Source organism: Plectropomus leopardus, chromosome 6 (assembly GCF_008729295.1).
Source record: "Plectropomus leopardus isolate mb chromosome 6, YSFRI_Pleo_2.0, whole genome shotgun sequence".
Taxonomy (NCBI): Eukaryota; Metazoa; Chordata; class Actinopteri; order Perciformes; family Serranidae; genus Plectropomus; species Plectropomus leopardus.
Genome location: NC_056468.1, coordinates 11597044 through 11613435, shown reverse-complemented (window position 1 = coordinate 11613435; position 16392 = coordinate 11597044). Strand labels below are relative to the sequence as shown.

The following is a 16392-nucleotide window of genomic DNA, read 5'->3' as shown; positions in this document are numbered from 1 at the left end:
GATTATTATATTAATCAATTAATAAAAAAATTAATCAATACATTAATTGATTAAAAAAATAATCATTAAGTGCAATTAATCGTTTCTAAGAAGTGGAAGATTCTGCACTGATGCAGTGACAGCCCATAATCAATCATAGCCATGTAACATTGCTTGTTGATTTTCCAGGCACGGCTGGACAATTAAGTTTTACAGTTCAAAAGAACTTCCTGGTAGCAACCGTTAATTTAATATTTAAACATTTATGTTAATATTAAAAATATTTTCTTTTATGATGAAGTACACTGCACTATTTAAACTACTTTAAATTTTGATGCCATTTTAGTATTTATTGTTGTAAATGCTGCTGTTGTCTGCTGTGTTTACACTCAAGTTATGAATCCTGAAAAGCTCTCTTTTGTCTCATAGATAGTTCTTTTTTTATGCAAATTTCAGTGATTGTGAATTGTATTTTGTCTCCCCTTGTGTCTCTGTCTGCAACTTTGTGTTCTCGCTGCTGATTCTTAATCTCAATAGGACCAACCTGGTTAAATAAGGGTTTCATAAAATAAGTAATGTTTGTGAGGTTTGCCACATTCAAGGCATTCATTTTCCTTTCTTAGAGCTAGACTGCAGAAGCATTAGTTTTGCTTTTGGAATTGGAACATTTCAATAAATCTTTAAATTGTAAAAAGTGGAGTTCGTATTTATCTGACTGCTTGTATTTATTGATGAAAAAGTAGCCATGTGCATTAATGTAGAAAATTGAAGATGCAATGTATCATGATGCATCGTGGACTCGAATCCAATCCTTGACAGAATAATCGTTATCAAATCGAATCTAGAGATTAATGAAGATGCACAGACCTATGATTTACCCTGAAACTATTAAGAAAGCCAGCCTTGGTTAACTTGGCTACTGTTAGCCTAGCCACTGTAACCAGCCTGACCAATCGATAACAAAAAGTTATAGCCAAATAATAATGATAATTGTGTTACTTTTGGCATGTTTAATTATAAACCACCTTGTCAAGGCATATTAACAAGGAATAAATAAGGCATATTTATCATTCATCATACTTTAAACAAGTATTAGGTAATTATTGCATGTGGCACAAACCGTCTGGCCCCAGCATAATTTGGGAATGATACAAGTTGGGATATTTTCCCACTATGATCTATCTATCTGAAATGACATTGTGTATTGATTACACTCAATATAGTTTTACTGTAAATTACAACACTGGCTGCAGTCTGCAAATAATGTTTTTTTTAGCCTTGAGGGGTAACTTACAGTCAGTAATTTCATTCATGTTAACAACTACTAAATCCCAGAGCTTTCAACATTTTTCATACAGTCTTAATTATTTCATAGAGGAACTTGGTCAAGACTGGTCAGTCACATACAAAATGGCATATATCACTTGAGTAGGAGTGATCAGTCACCGCCTGACCACTCCTGCAGCAGTGGCATTTGCTTTTGGATCAGCAGCTGTAGGTCACTAACCTAAATCAGTATATTAATTTACTCACCAGGCTAATGTAACATTATTTGCAGACTCCAAACAATGTTTCAATGTACAGTAAAACTATATTAGGTATAATCAAAACATACATCATAGTGAGAAAATATCTCGACATCTATCATTCCTAAATTATGCCTGCTGGTACCAAATGGCTTATGCCACATGACAGTTACTCATTACAAGAATTTATTGTGAATAATAAAGACATTGCCACTTAAGATACGCCATATTTATGCCTGGTTAATGTGCTGCGACTTGGTCGATTACATGATGAACAGTGTGATCGTGTTGACCTTAAACATGCCAAAAATGACACAATTATTAATATGGGCTCTTCTGTCTGTTATCAATTACTCAGACTGGTTTCTGTGGCTAAGCTAACACTAGCCATGTTAGCTAAGGCTGAGTCTCATGTTAGTTTTAGGGTACAGAGGCAAGGATATGCCCAAATAAAATCACTCCACTGTCATTAAAAAAGCATCGCACATATCCCAACAACATAACAGACTTAAATTTAAACATCCCTTTAATGACAGTGCTATATTGTGCTACACCGACAACATGACCCCATTACCTCCAACAAAAAGTTCCACCAACAAATAAAAACCACGCTAGGCTAAATAAGCCAACTCAACAGCAGAATATAATCATCACCAAGACAGACAACACGGAGCTGTTTAAACTTTAACTGCAGCAACACAAACACATCACAGCATAGAGGAGCAAAAGGAGGGACTGCAGGCTACCTCACCTGTATGAGTCACTGTGAAGTCCTCCATTTAGTCTGCTCTTCGTCGAATAAAACAGTCCACTCGTCCTTTTTGTGCCACTGCGCTCCTCAAAGTTTTCCAAAATGTTGCGCTGAATGCGGTCACATTACGGTTTATTGTCAAAAACAATATAAAGTCCGTTGACTGTAAAATCCCTCTGGTCAAAGCTCTGACGGACGCACGCGGACTTTAGCGTTAAGCAAACACCTGCGTCACGCAACGTCGCAGGCGTGTTTGATTTTGGTTATAGCATACATGGCGCGTTGAACATTAAATGAGTCAATAGTTAGTTTTCTTAGAGCTAATGTCACAGTAACGCTAACCATAACCCACACGGAAGTAAACTTAATTTGTTTGTGTCCTTGCGCAGTTGAAATATTTACTACGCAGACCGGATGCGACTGCCCCCCGCACCCCGCCCCCTGGCACGCGACTGGTGTAGCCTATGTAAATGCTACATTTAAATATGGCGACAAACGATAGGCGTACATGAGAAAAAGTAGGCCGACTTAAAGTAAAAAAAAAAACAAACATATTTTCTTCAAAAAGTGCAAGTACACAAAAACGGTTTTGTTAAATTAACCAGAGTAAATGTAGCTATTTAATTATCTTAAACCCTGCTTTCAAAAGAATTTGTTCGAGCAGCCTAAATTTTATAGGCCTAAGTGAGTATCAGTATACAAAATGTACCTTGGATAAGAAAATAAACTAAAAGAAGCCTGCTGCAGACGGTTGATGTACTGCAGTGATTATTTAGAGCCTTTTTATGCAGGTGGTGAATCTGAACTACAGTATCTGAAACTAATCATTAACTGTGGTGGCTGCTGCAGCAACATTGCCACCTAGTGGATAGTTTAATGTACTATATTCGCAGGGGTAGCTGCAATTATTGTTTGAAAAAGATTTCAGTTTTTGTATTGTAGTATGAAACTTGTAGTATCAAGTTCACAGTAAACTACTACTGACCTTTAAGGATAAATTAAAAAATATCAAGCCAATACCAGTTTTTACACAAGTGTAAAATGTAGATATATCAGATGAAAAAAAAATAAGAAGAGTATTAAACCTTTATTTTTCAAAAATGCTATATTTTTTTTGTTTGTTTGTTTAACTGATTCATCCCTCCCACTCACACACAAACACGAAATATTTAGTGGAAAATGTTTAATAGTGAGTTTAACACATTGAAACTCCTGCAAAATCAAGCAACTCCTTTTTTATTACATCCAAATGTGAAAACATAGAATATAACTATTATTGTTCTGTTTCGTTCACAATTTCATTATTTGATTTTTAATACACATCGCTTTTGTACAAATATACATAGGGATATACAAGATCACAGGATATTTGAACAGTGTTATTAGATCCTACATCATTCGTGGACATATTCCTGTGAGGTAATATTATTGGCTTGACCTTGAAATGACACTGAATGATATCATACAAATCATCAATAGGACCAAATGGAACATGTTAATAGCCCAGTTTTATCAGTCAGTCAAACAAAAACTGCTGGCAGCAGTCTGACATGTGAAGTAACAGTGTGGCTGTGGCTCACAAAACAACATATATGAAGAGAGCCATGATGGCGGCACTGATCAGCCCAGAGATAGGGACTGTGACAAACCAGGCGATGAAGATGTTCCTGAACAGACGCCAGTCAACTGATTTTCTGGAGCGCAGCCATCCCACAGCCACCACAGATCCCACCTGTGTGGATGTAAATATCAGATGTGGCCATTGGTTTCTGCTCTTGATTATCATATTCATCTATTTAGGTTGAAGTTTCACAGTTTGTTACCTTGCAGTGGGTTGTGCTGACAGGAAGACCGACATTGGATGCCACAACGACTGTGAGTGCTGAAGCTAGCTCAATGCTGAATCCACTGAATTGGAATAAAACATGTTAGTGGGCTTTGACTGTCAGATATATCCAAATTTTAGTTGTTGTAAATGTGGAGCATACCTGGAGGGTGTAATGGGTGTAAGGTCTTTGCCCATGGTCTGCATCACTCTTCGGCCCCATACCCAGAGTCCAGCGCAGATACCCACTCCGCCGTAAAGAAGCAACCAAATGGGTGTTGGTGAGTTGGACACCACAGAGCCGCTCTCATACAGAAGCCAGAGAGCCACCAGTGGACCGATCGCATTGCTAGTGATAAAAACAGCTCATGTAAATACTCTGGAAAAAAACCCCCAGCACGAACATAAATTCCTCAGGAGAAAACGACCGTTGACTACCTGACATCGTTCCCTCCATGAGCAAAGGAACCAAAGCACGCGGTCAGTATCTGCAGGAACTGGAAAAGCAAAGCGACAGCTGGCTGGTCGACCTCCAGCTCATCTTCTTCCAGAGCAAGCTCCTTGCCAGCCTCCTGATTCACGCTCTCCTCCTGGACTGCACTCCCATTGGTCAACGCAGAGCTGTAGCTGCTGTAACTGTCCACCCTCGACCTTCTCTGCAGCCCACCATCCACGTCTTTGTATTTGGGATCTCCTTGAATGCCATAAATAGCCATGGTATAGGAGGTGTAGCTGTTGTTCCTCCTGATGGGCCGCTCCTCTGTGTCACTGTCACCAATGCAGTCACCAACCTTAGCCATGTGCAGCTTGTGCAGCAGGTCTTTGTAGAGGCCAGAATCTTTGTGGATGGTGTGGGACCGTCCACTGTGAGGATCAGTGATCATCATGGGGCCAACAGTGCCATTCAGACCTATGAAAAGAGTTTTTTTGCAATTCAGTGGTGAACTTTAGTGATACATATAAAAAAGGTAGATTATTTCAGATGTACATCTTAGTTGTCAGGCAAAAAATAATTATAGCTTTTTCATCTCTTCCAGCTAATGACTTATTCTTCTCAAATAGAAGGAAAAATGTACTCCAGTCTTTAGGCTATGGATCAAAGCCTTATACACTATTTGACTTTGGAAAAAATGTGTTATTCTACAAGAGGGTGCCATATTGTTAGAGCTCATATTATACACAGTTTACTTTTTGTATTTTACTTTTTAACCTATTTTTGGTTTTTATTATTATATCATCAAGGCATGAATGAGAAAAATATGTAAATAACTAAACAGAAAAATTAAAAGGGAAATTGTGAACAGAGAAGTGATATTAAAATAAGGATTTGGTGATCTTACTTTTCAGACAGTCTCCAAATTTTGAAGGAACCTCCAAGAGAGAACCTTCTAGCTTGAAATTGTACAGTTCTTGATAAAACATTAACCTTATATAAAACAAGGAGAGATGCATTGTACCAGCTTCTAGCAAAACTGCTATTTTCCACCCGTAGTCCCTGAGCAGGTAGGTGGAGTAAATAAATTAATAAATTACATAATTTGATTAAATAAATCTTGGGATGGGGGCAAAGCAAGTTTTCAATTTAAAAAAAAACATTATTGTTATTGTTATAAAAAATAGTTTTAATTTACAATATACATTTTTTGTAACATTTAATTTGTATATATGTACTAGTAATTTCTGTGTGGTTGATTCTGTTTGAATAATGGCTCTGCTGGAGCAGAAACATGGGGGAGGGGGATTCTATTTTCCCAGTTGTATCTCGGATTTATTGTGTTTCACATGATTTTAAAATACCATTAAAAAGACCTCGAGCAAAAAAACAACAACAAATTTTTCAAACTATTAATTTCTTGTTTTGCCTTTTGTCCTGCATACCCAACAAATTGAACCCTGGTTTTATCCCCTTTTTAATCTTCTTTGTTTTTGTTTAATTCTGTTTTCTCCATGTTCTACTCTGTCAGTACTTTTATTTTTTGCCTTTGTGTCACTTTTGTTCCCGTTTATGTATCCCTGCACTTGCCTTCAGTGTTATCACCACATTTCACAATAAAGGAAGATTAAAAAACAAACAAAAAATAAACTATTCATTTCTCACCATTTCCAATATCCAAGTCTTTAGTTTCCATGTCGTTGTTGTCCAAGTCAGCTTCCTCTGAACCTCCAAGTTTGAAAGCCACCCTTTGACTGTCTGCTGGAGGAGTCTGAGGTTGAGGTTCACACGGGGTCGAGGACGGCTCTACTGGAGCAGGTTTGCTGGAACTCTTATCCATTAGTGGAGTTTCACAGGGAGCAGGGGCTGTTTCTCCTGAAGTACATTACAGTGTTTAACTGAGATCAAGTGTGTCACATTTTAGGCAATGCTTATACAAGCTTATTTATTCCAAAACATCTTACCCACCTTCGAAAATTATTTTTAAAACACTGTTTTTCTTCATTATTTTTCTTGGCTACACAAGGATTTTTGCAATTCCAGGCAAAATAAATATATTTCAATAAAGAGCAATAAGCCTGAAATGTGTTTTCGTTTCAAATGCATTTGCGAGTGGAAGTCCACAAGTGTAGGATTTACTCACGCTTGATTTTCTTCTTGAGGTATGGACAGACAACGAACCAAACGACCAAAGCTGTGACGAAGGCACATCCCAGCAGAATGCACAGTGTACCCCACCACGGCACTCTGTCAAAACCCAACACTGTGCACACGAGACAGGGACATGAGAGAGAAGTCTGTCTGAGATAAGGACAAACAGATACTTAACGGCTTCTTTCATTTATTCACAACTGATGCTGCCCCTTTCAAATTAGTGAGATAAGAAATTGTTAGTAGTGATGCAGTCCTACAAAATGTTCCTGTTAGAGATATTGTAACATCTTATAGGTCTCTGACATGTTGACCCTCATGGCATCATGTATTAGTTCCAAGGAAAAAAAGCCAAAGTAACCACACCTTTTCTGTTTCACGAGCTGTAGCCAAAATGTCTCAGCAGCACCAGTGTTTCAGTGTGCTCTAACAGACTGCAGTATCAGCAAGCAAACACACTCCTCCAGTAAGATAGTGTTCAAAAGAGCAGTCTGGCAGCCCAGTGATATACTGGTGGTATACTTTTATATTTCTTTGAACGCTAACACATTTGTTGCTGTAACTGATAGAGTTAGGTAGCTTAAAGCAGGTTAGTATTGAAAAATTGAATTTTTCCCTCACTTTCGCAACTTACCTGTTTGTAGACAACAGCAGCTTAACAACGAATAAAAAGCCAAACAGTAAAAGCAGTGGCTTTCATTATCAGCGTGGATGTGAAGCCAAACATTGTTGACTGAGACAAAATATACTGGGTTTTCTGTATCTCAGTAACAGAAAATAAAATATTGGCTGGAACATGTGTGCAGTATCAGTGTGAGAAGTGCACTCTGCTGTATTACGCTGTAATTTTGCATAGCAGGAGATATGGTGTGTTATAGCTCTCGACCCACACACACACCGGCCTGCAGCCTTCAGTGAAGGGCCCAGGCCAGTTGACTTCTTGATAAGTTCAATCCTGCAAATGAAACAAAAAGGAGTGGAAATTGCCCGTTTAATACTTGTTGCTTTCTCAAATCCCCATTAAAGTGGTTTTATTTCATTTTTGTCATGTTTGGTGGCTTGAGTCCTGTGCAATCAAGTCCTAGTGTCTGACTGTTTTATCACTGGTATTATTTTAAGAGAACAGTTCATCATGACAGATATGCTAGATGCATTTTTTTTTGGCTGATTAAACAATGTCCAGAATGACCAAAACAAAACTAACCTTAAATGTTTTTTGTTTTAAATGCATCCTCATTTTTTCCCCATCACCTACTTTGTCCTAAGAAGATTGCCATCAACTCTCCTCTGTGTCTCCAGTGACATTTATTCAGACCTCATCTTGCGCCAGGGCTTTCAGCAGCTGCTGTGTGAATCAAAATGAACATGGGTGTGGTGTGTGGATGTGGTACTCACGTGGTGCCCCCGTAAACATGATGGAGAAGAGGTTGATGCCCATGGTGATGGCGTAGAAGACAGGTAGAGCTCTGAGGCCGTTGGGTACAGGGTCAGCCTGTGTGGAGATCAGAGTGTTAGCAATTCAAATAAAGAGACACTTACCCCTTCAAATCCCTCACAAAGTTTAATTTAATTAACTGTTTGAAGCCAAAAGCGGTCAAGTTAAAAAAAAAAAAAAAAAAACTGATGATGCTGCAGAACTTTATTGTTCTTTCCACATTAATCATCTAATGACCCCATGGATTTATCTTGTGATCCTTTGGAGGGACTTGACCCTTAGGTTGCTGAGTGTCATTTTGAATGCTGGACTTTTACTGGTAATAGAGTACTTACATATTTTATACGTAACTTAAGAAAAGGATCTTAACATTGTCGTCACCACTGATGACTTTAAATTGCACTTATCAGTCATGTACTCTTTAGTGTTAGGGTCAGGCTTACCTCGTTCAGAATGAATTTGCGAACAAAATAGAAGAGAATTCCTGACATGATGCCAGACAGCACAGGTGACAGGAACCAGGATGCCACTTTGGGTAGCAAAAGACATTTGAAAGATGATTTATGATTTATTTACTTTGAGTTGCACTTTCAGATTTAGTAACTTTTTGTAAAAAATATTTTTTTGTCATATATGCTGCAAGTGTCACTACATCCTTCAAGCAGTACATTAGATAGATAATCTAAAGAAAAACTCTTGTTCCTGTTGCTCCTCCTAGGGCTCCTAATGGCATTTGCAAGAATACACTTAGTCTGAAGCGTTAAGATGTACGACATGACAGCTCCTTTAAAGTGTCCATAACATTTTAATGTACCCTTGGTGGCTGGCTGCAGAGTACCCTGTCCATGTTAGCATATGGCACAAACTAAAAACTTGAAGTACACATCAACTAAATCTTTTCCAAAGATGCTTTCTGTCATTGTTGTAGTAATTAAAACGCTGATTAATGTTCAGGAAACATATTTTAGTGTGCTTTCAACATGTCAGCCAGGTCACAAACTTTTTCATTTTACAGCTTAACAGTACACTTAAATATGTTTTCTAAGACATTTTGATTCTTGTTTGATCAGTGCTGCCTTGTTGGACAGTTTCATTGGTTGTTATCATTCAGGCTTGGTGGATCGTTGCAAATTAAAACACATTAAAGCTGTAGGAGTTTGAGGAACGTGATTTTTTTTTTTTCATTTGTCTCGTGTACTGTCAGCATATAGTGACACTTTCATCAAAGACAAAAGTTACTAACTACAGCTCTAACAGATACTAAAAATATATATTCACCAATGCGCAGTAGCTCCATCCATTTGACCCCTTGGTAACCTCTGGCTACCATGGAAAATCCAATTGTGGCTCCAACAATACAGTGGGTTCCAGAAATGGGGAGCTTCAGGAATGATGCAGCCAGCTGCCACACAGCAGAGCCTGTGGGACAAAAAGATGAGCAAGGCCTGTTCTCACAATCTGAAAATTCACTTGTCAGATAGCTTGTTTACTTTATTTTAATTGCATCATTCCATCAAGTTAAAAATAAATGTCTATGTTACATATGTATGTGAGCACTTACCACACATCGCACTTATCGATCCTGCCATCAGGATGTGTTCGGAGCCGTTGTACATCTGGACGTCGATGATCCCCTTTCGGATGGTCTCACTGACTTTGGCCCCCAGCAGCACTGAGCCCACTGTTTCAAAGACAGTGGCCAGGATGCAGGCCTGACGTAAGGTGACAACTCCGGAGCCCACTGCAGTACCGAAGGAGTTGGCCACATCATTGGCCCCCACGGAGAAAGCAAGGATGAAGGCGATGATGAAGCCTAACACCAACAGCCACAAGTAGCCTGACATGGTGGACTGAGCCAGAGCCACGGTGGTGGCCGCAGCCAGGGTTGCTAGTGTTGTTGTATCCATCACTACTTCCAATTCAATTTAACTACAACAATGAAAGTTAAACAAAGCCAAATGATTGTGGTTTGATGCTGACTTATGAGGTAATATGTGTAAATTTCTACCACAAAATGGATTAAAGAACCTATTAATTCAGTTCTAAAAGCGCTAATGGGAAGAAATCAAAATGTATTGCTAGCTAGCTATGTAGGGTTTGTATGTAGGCCTCATCATAAAATGACAGGATATAGAGACGGGAGAGACATCCATTGTGACAGTGAGCCTCTGATGATACACACTGCAAAAAAACATACACAAGTCAGAGGTTAGCACTCCTTATTAACTTGTTCAAAAACAAAGCTGAGTTACATATTAACAAGCCCAAAAGTAGCTGACGAGACCAACAAGGTGCATGATGTAGTTCTGCGTGCATGATTTAGTATGCTGTGGCAGGGGGAAGTGGTTATGAATAATTGCTTCATATCAGTAGTATGTCATAACTGCAGCAAGCCACAACGGTTGGCATCAAGTTGAGAAAGCATAACATTACTGAATCTTCTGAACAGGAGGCTATGGAGAGCCATGACGTGAAATATATAATGACATTTTTTTTCTCAACAAAACAGGAAGAAGAGTCTGAATATCTTCATAAATAATGCAATGTACAGGTTTTACAAGCATCCATCCCTGCCTTATAAAGAATGCTATATTACTTGAAGGCTTGAGTGTGTAAATTTGCTACCAAATGTTATTATTATGGTCATCATTTCCGTGGGAACCTATGCTGGACATTTAAAACAGTTCTAATTTTATAGCACTTTAATTTCTGAGGTGTCTGAGTGGGGTTTTCTAAGATTTTGGACCAGCAATGGCCAATATTTGAGTGAAATAAAATTCATCTATGTAATGAAAGTTTACTTGTGGTGATTTATTTCGGTTCTTTGTTCACAATTTTCCTAGAGGAATGCATATAATAGAAGAATTAATAAAATCAAGGCACTAAATTAAAAGGGAAAAAAGAAAGGGAAAAACAAAAATACAGACCGAAGAGGTAGGCTGAAGCTTATGCTTAGTATAACCTTCCTACCCTTTTTACTTAGCATATTCTCATAAGTAACTTATTTACTATGCTGTACAAAGGAGAAAATATAGAATAAATAACAGAAAGACAAAATGAAGAAACAATATCCAAATTCCAAAAATTTTTATGATTGTTTTTTAAAACATTTTTGTCAACTACAGTTTTAATTCCTTGTCACAATCATTCCACAACTTTACTAACACAGATACACATTTGTTCTTTATGTTTGTTCCTTTGTCCTTTATGTTTGTTTGTCCTTTTTTTTAAAAAAAAAAAAAAAAAAAAGACACCTCTTTCCCTAAAACCACCACTGTCATTGTTTAACTTGCCCACTCGTCTACATGTGTCCCTGTAGCAACACTGAACAGGTTCACAGTGAGCGTCTCGCTTAAGATTCCAGTTAAATTACAAATAATCCACTTAAAACTTCAAAAAGCTGCGAATAATTGGCCCTTTCAATCATTCGGAGCAAACTCACCACAGTATAGAAAATTGAGGTATGTTAATCTCCTTAGCTGCTGTTGCATAATTAAAACGGAGCGACTTCTTATAAAAGAAAAAGGGAAATTGTGAGAGAAAGAGACTGAATACTTACATGTGAGAGCAAAGTGAAAGTTTTCCTCTGTCTGTCTGGCTCAATCGCAGCTTGTGTGTCCCGCTGTGTGTTTAGAGGCGACCTAAGCCTCTGTATGCAAAGTGAAAGGATGTTATTGTGTCAGGAGAGGGGAGTCTGTAGCGTTTGCAGGCTCCTGTTGGAGGCTGGTTTATATATTGAGCTGGTGGAGTACACGCCTTTTCAGCCCGGTCATGAGACCGCTCCTGCTTAAAGCTAATATTTAGCTTGTTTGTTGACAGGGAGGAAAAATTACAGTTTTCCTTGATTATGTTGCTTTGCTGCATACGAACCTGAAATCCCCCAAAATATATTTATCCTCACCACCATCAGAGACATACAAATGCCAACTACACTAAATATATCTACTTGTTCTTAAAGAAGTATATTTCAGACTACCCTGTGTTTATGGTCATCAGCCTTCATTATTGTAATTTTCTCATAATATTCCTGGATACTATGTATAGTTATTATTTAATGTAAACACAAATAAGAGACGTAATGTGCATGTAGAGTTTAGACTGACGAACAAACTCTATTCATTCAGATTTGAGTGATCAAGTGAACACGTGATTATCTTTTTACAACATGTTCATGCTCATCTGTGGTGCCATCTGCTGGCCGAATCTAATATTTTGGGGTTATAAAAATAAGAGTCTATTTTAGCCATCCAGTAACTTTGTGTTGAAGTGTGTATTGTACACTGCAGCCCCATAGTGAGGGGAAAATGGGATTGATTACCAAGGGCCCTATGGGAGCTGGCCCCTTGAAAAGCCTGGAATAGATTTTGTTGTTTTTTTTTCTAACTTATTAGAGCCATAAATGAACATTGTATGCAAAATAGCAGAGGGCCTCTTAGGCCCCTCTCACTCTCAAAAGAATGAAAAGAGTAAAGAAGAAAATTGACTATATAAAAAATAAAAATAAAAAGGTGCTTAAGAGACACAGATAAAGAGAGAAAAGCCCAAAGAGACTGATTAAGCAGAGGGCCCAGAATTTGGTGCTACACCCCTGACTGCAGCACTGGGAATATTATTGTGTGGCTATACATATGTGTAAAGGGTCTTTGGGGTATATACAGTATACTGTATATACGCAATATGATCACACTGATCTTAAGTTTAGGCTATTGAGAACCACATCTAGTGTGTAAAGCTCACAAGTGTACCTAAGCAGGACATTAGGCAACAATCTCAAACTATGTTACTGATCAACCTGTTATTCACCCGTCACTTTACTGAGAAACTCCACAAGCCTGCCAGGCTGCTGTCACTGTCAGCACAATTTACTCTCCTCTGAAATGCTACACTGCCTCCAGATCTGCTGATGAGTTCCTCTTCATTACTCATTTATTTTGAGCTCGTTGGATGATGTAGTTTGGTTTTGAGACATCTGACAAGTCAACCTGTGCACACTAATGCTAAATGTGTGGAATATTTTGACCTCTTCAAAGCATGTGACAAGTGCAAACGGAAGTGACTCACTACTCTAGTGAAAAAAAATATGAAGGTGGCAGAAGCTGTCAGGACACTTTTAACCTTTTATAGAGTTTGTGCTTCAGATAGGAAACAATGAGCGCATTGTGTGTAAGCATGTCAGTTCATGTTGGTTAAATGATGTCTGAAAATATTGTTTCAAATTTCCTTTTGCCTTTTTCTCAAGTAGAAAATACTCTGTGTTGTACTGTATGGATATGATCTGTATATGCCAGGCCCATACATATAGCTGTGAGTACCTGTATGCATGTAATAATACCACTAAGATACAATACAACTCACATCAAGTGCCACATACATATATTGCTCATCTAGCACATAGCTTATTACTTTTATGCTCACATATATACACACACCCGTACAGTCAAAACATATTGCCATTGAGACAATTCGGAAAATAATTACAAGCTACAAGCATCCTGGATAATTGCCTATTAACCACCCACAGCTTGAAACAAGGTTCAGTTTCTTTTGTTTATCAGTCTGGGAGCCTCTTTGGTGCGTTGGTGGTCTTTGCTTTGGCTGTAGCTCAAGAGGAAGAGCAGGTTGTCCACTAACTGGAAAGTTGGTGGTTTGATACTTGGTTACTCCAGTCTGCATGTCACAGCAACCTTGGGCAATATACTGAACCCTAAATTGCCCCCGGTGGCTGCTTCGTCTGGGTGTCAATGTGTATGAATGTTTGGAAACTGAGAAGCAGGTGGCATGGCATGATGGTACGGTAGCCTCGGCCACTAGTGTGTGAATGTGTGTGTGTGAATGAGTGAATGTGATGAGTAGTGTGAAAGTGCTTTGAGTGGTTTAACGACTTGAAAAGTACTATACATTGTCCAGGTCTATTTACGACTCGCTTAAACAATGTCCATGTCACATAGAGCTCCATTTGTTTTCTAAAAGACACCAGATACTAGATATTAAAAACTTGAATCTTATTCAAGGCCCTTATCGATTTTAAGTTATTGTATATAGAAAAACTGATTTGTATAAAAACCTTAATAATAGTATACTTTCACTGTTTTTCTCTGCTTGTCTGGTTTGGAGAAAGTTAAGGGTTTTACACTTTTCTCTGAAAGAGGCCATTTGGTGTGATGTTATGTCACTTCATTAACACTATGTGTTAAGTTTTTTAGGGATTTGGTGTCTGTTAAAATAGTGAACCTTTACTGTAGGCTGAATAAAGCTTGGGTTTGTGAACACTCAGCGGACTGAAACCGAACAGTCATTAACTCAAACAATTATCCTGGATTATCTTTGATCATTTAAACACAAAGAGGTTGAACAAGAAACATTAAAATGAATCACACACTCCTCCACAACAGAAACACTGCCATCATGTTCTCAAAAGATTAGAGTTGCAATTTAGATTATTTACAAAATGCTACATGCTGTATTGACAGTGATCTAACTTATGACAGACCAGACAAAGTGGAGGAACTTTCCCAGAGGCTTGGCCAATCTTCTGTACTTTGGTGCATCCTTAATTGCTACCACCACAGTAAAATTGACTTAAATGTTGTTTTCTGTCGTGTTTGAGGTATTCAGTATTATAATTATCTTTTATTATTGCTTCAGACAATAATGCACATTTGTTTTGTAGCAGCTTGTAAAGGTTTTTTTTCCCGTAGCATTCTCATGGCCAGTTGTTTTATAATATTTGAGGTCCCACTTTCAACTGAACTAAACAGTGCTTGACAACCTGACGTATTCTCTTTATCATGTACAGCTAACTTACATATAACAGTGTTTTAGTGTATCAAATACAGTGTTGATAAAATCTATCCTGAAATAAAAAAAACAAACAAAAAAAACGTCAAACTTCAATAGGTGCAACAATTATTACTAACATGGACATACTCCTTGCAGAATTATATCAAATTGGCTTGATTTCTTTCACAAACATGGCAAGAAGGCAATAAGCAACAAAAGAAATGACCCCAAAATTAACAAGAAATCAGTCAAAAGACTGAAGAAAATGATATCAATTTGGAAATTAAAAAATCAAAAATAAACTAAAAAAAAATGGGAAAAAAATGTGTAATAAAAAATTTAAAATGTAATCATGATATATATAAATATAGTTTTTCCCTTTCTCTTTTTTTCAATTCTAAATCTACTAATTTTTGAAACATTTATTAAAGTGCTCATTGTCTTTTTCCTGCGTTTTTAAAAGAAACTGCAACAATTTTTTAAGGGTTCAAATATTTAAATACTTGTGAAAAGTCTTAAGGTACCTGAGCTCCTCCAGATGGCAGCAATGCCCCTGTTCAGGTTACACTGAAAAATGAATATACTCCATGTGGAAATACCAGTTTCAAAACTTGATGAAGAAAAGTAATAACCAGCAGTTTGGTCACTCTTTGCTCCTATGTGTGGACATGCTGCAAGATTTGTTTGACGTAAACTTCATGTTACTGCACAGTGGATTTTAAGAGGGGCTTGTTTTGCAGATGTCAACTTAAACCACCCAGTGTCATTAGCTTATACACTTTTGTGGTTTACCTTAGCTGTTTTAGTTTAAAACACATTCAAATTATATTTTCCCCTTATTCCCCTTCTTGATTTGCAACTTCCTTACCAAGGTGTTCCAACTTATCAGATCATTTCGGTTATTTCCCACTTCTTTCAAATTGGCAAACTCTGTAATTTCAAAGACAGGAGCTTTGGAATTTTTTTTTTAATTGTGGCTTAATGTGGCTATCATATTTAAAGCTAGACAAGACAGGACATGCAAATAAGTAACTGAAGTGCTCTGCTGGTTCTCATGCTCAGGCCTATATTAGCCCAACCCTTCCTTCCCCTCTTCCCTCCCTCCTATCCCTTGCCAAACAGGATCTGTAGGATCTTACAGAGTCATTTTCTCAGGAGACAGGAATGTCAGAACACAAGCCCTGGTGCCTGCTAGAACATGCACCCTACATTCCCTCAAACTTACAGGAAAAAGTCCCGAACGTGTTGCTCATGCATCCATTTAATTTCCACTCAGTGTGTGGCAACAGTTCACACTGTAAATGGCATGTAGGCACCGGACGTGTTGCAGACGTACACTGACTCACTGCTGAAATTAGGCTGTCTGGTACACCACCCTGCCCAGGTCTCATAAGGTGTCCGTCTGTTCGTGACCCTCAAATTTAAAAGGAGTTTTATTCATATTTGCACAAAGCTAAATTAAGTTCTCATTTCCAAATATGCCTTTACATATGACAAACACTAAAGGATTTT

At 37.9% G+C, this 16392-nt stretch overlaps 1 protein-coding gene across 1 annotated transcript; it reads right to left on the bottom strand.

The window, feature by feature from the left end:
* Positions 1-3437: 3437 nt before the first annotated feature.
* On the bottom strand, positions 3438-11836 carry slc20a1a (solute carrier family 20 member 1a). Its single transcript, XM_042488800.1, has 11 exons — positions 11660-11836; positions 9662-10281; positions 9379-9519; positions 8544-8629; positions 8061-8157; positions 6658-6777; positions 6180-6389; positions 4520-4991; positions 4245-4430; positions 4080-4164; positions 3438-3988 (listed from the first exon to the last, which is right to left on the bottom strand). Exons 2-11 carry the CDS (start codon positions 10005-10007, stop codon positions 3833-3835), a joined length of 1899 nt encoding a protein of 632 aa, XP_042344734.1. The 5' UTR covers positions 10008-10281; positions 11660-11836; the 3' UTR covers positions 3438-3832.
* Between the last annotated feature and the right edge of the window lie 4556 nt (positions 11837-16392).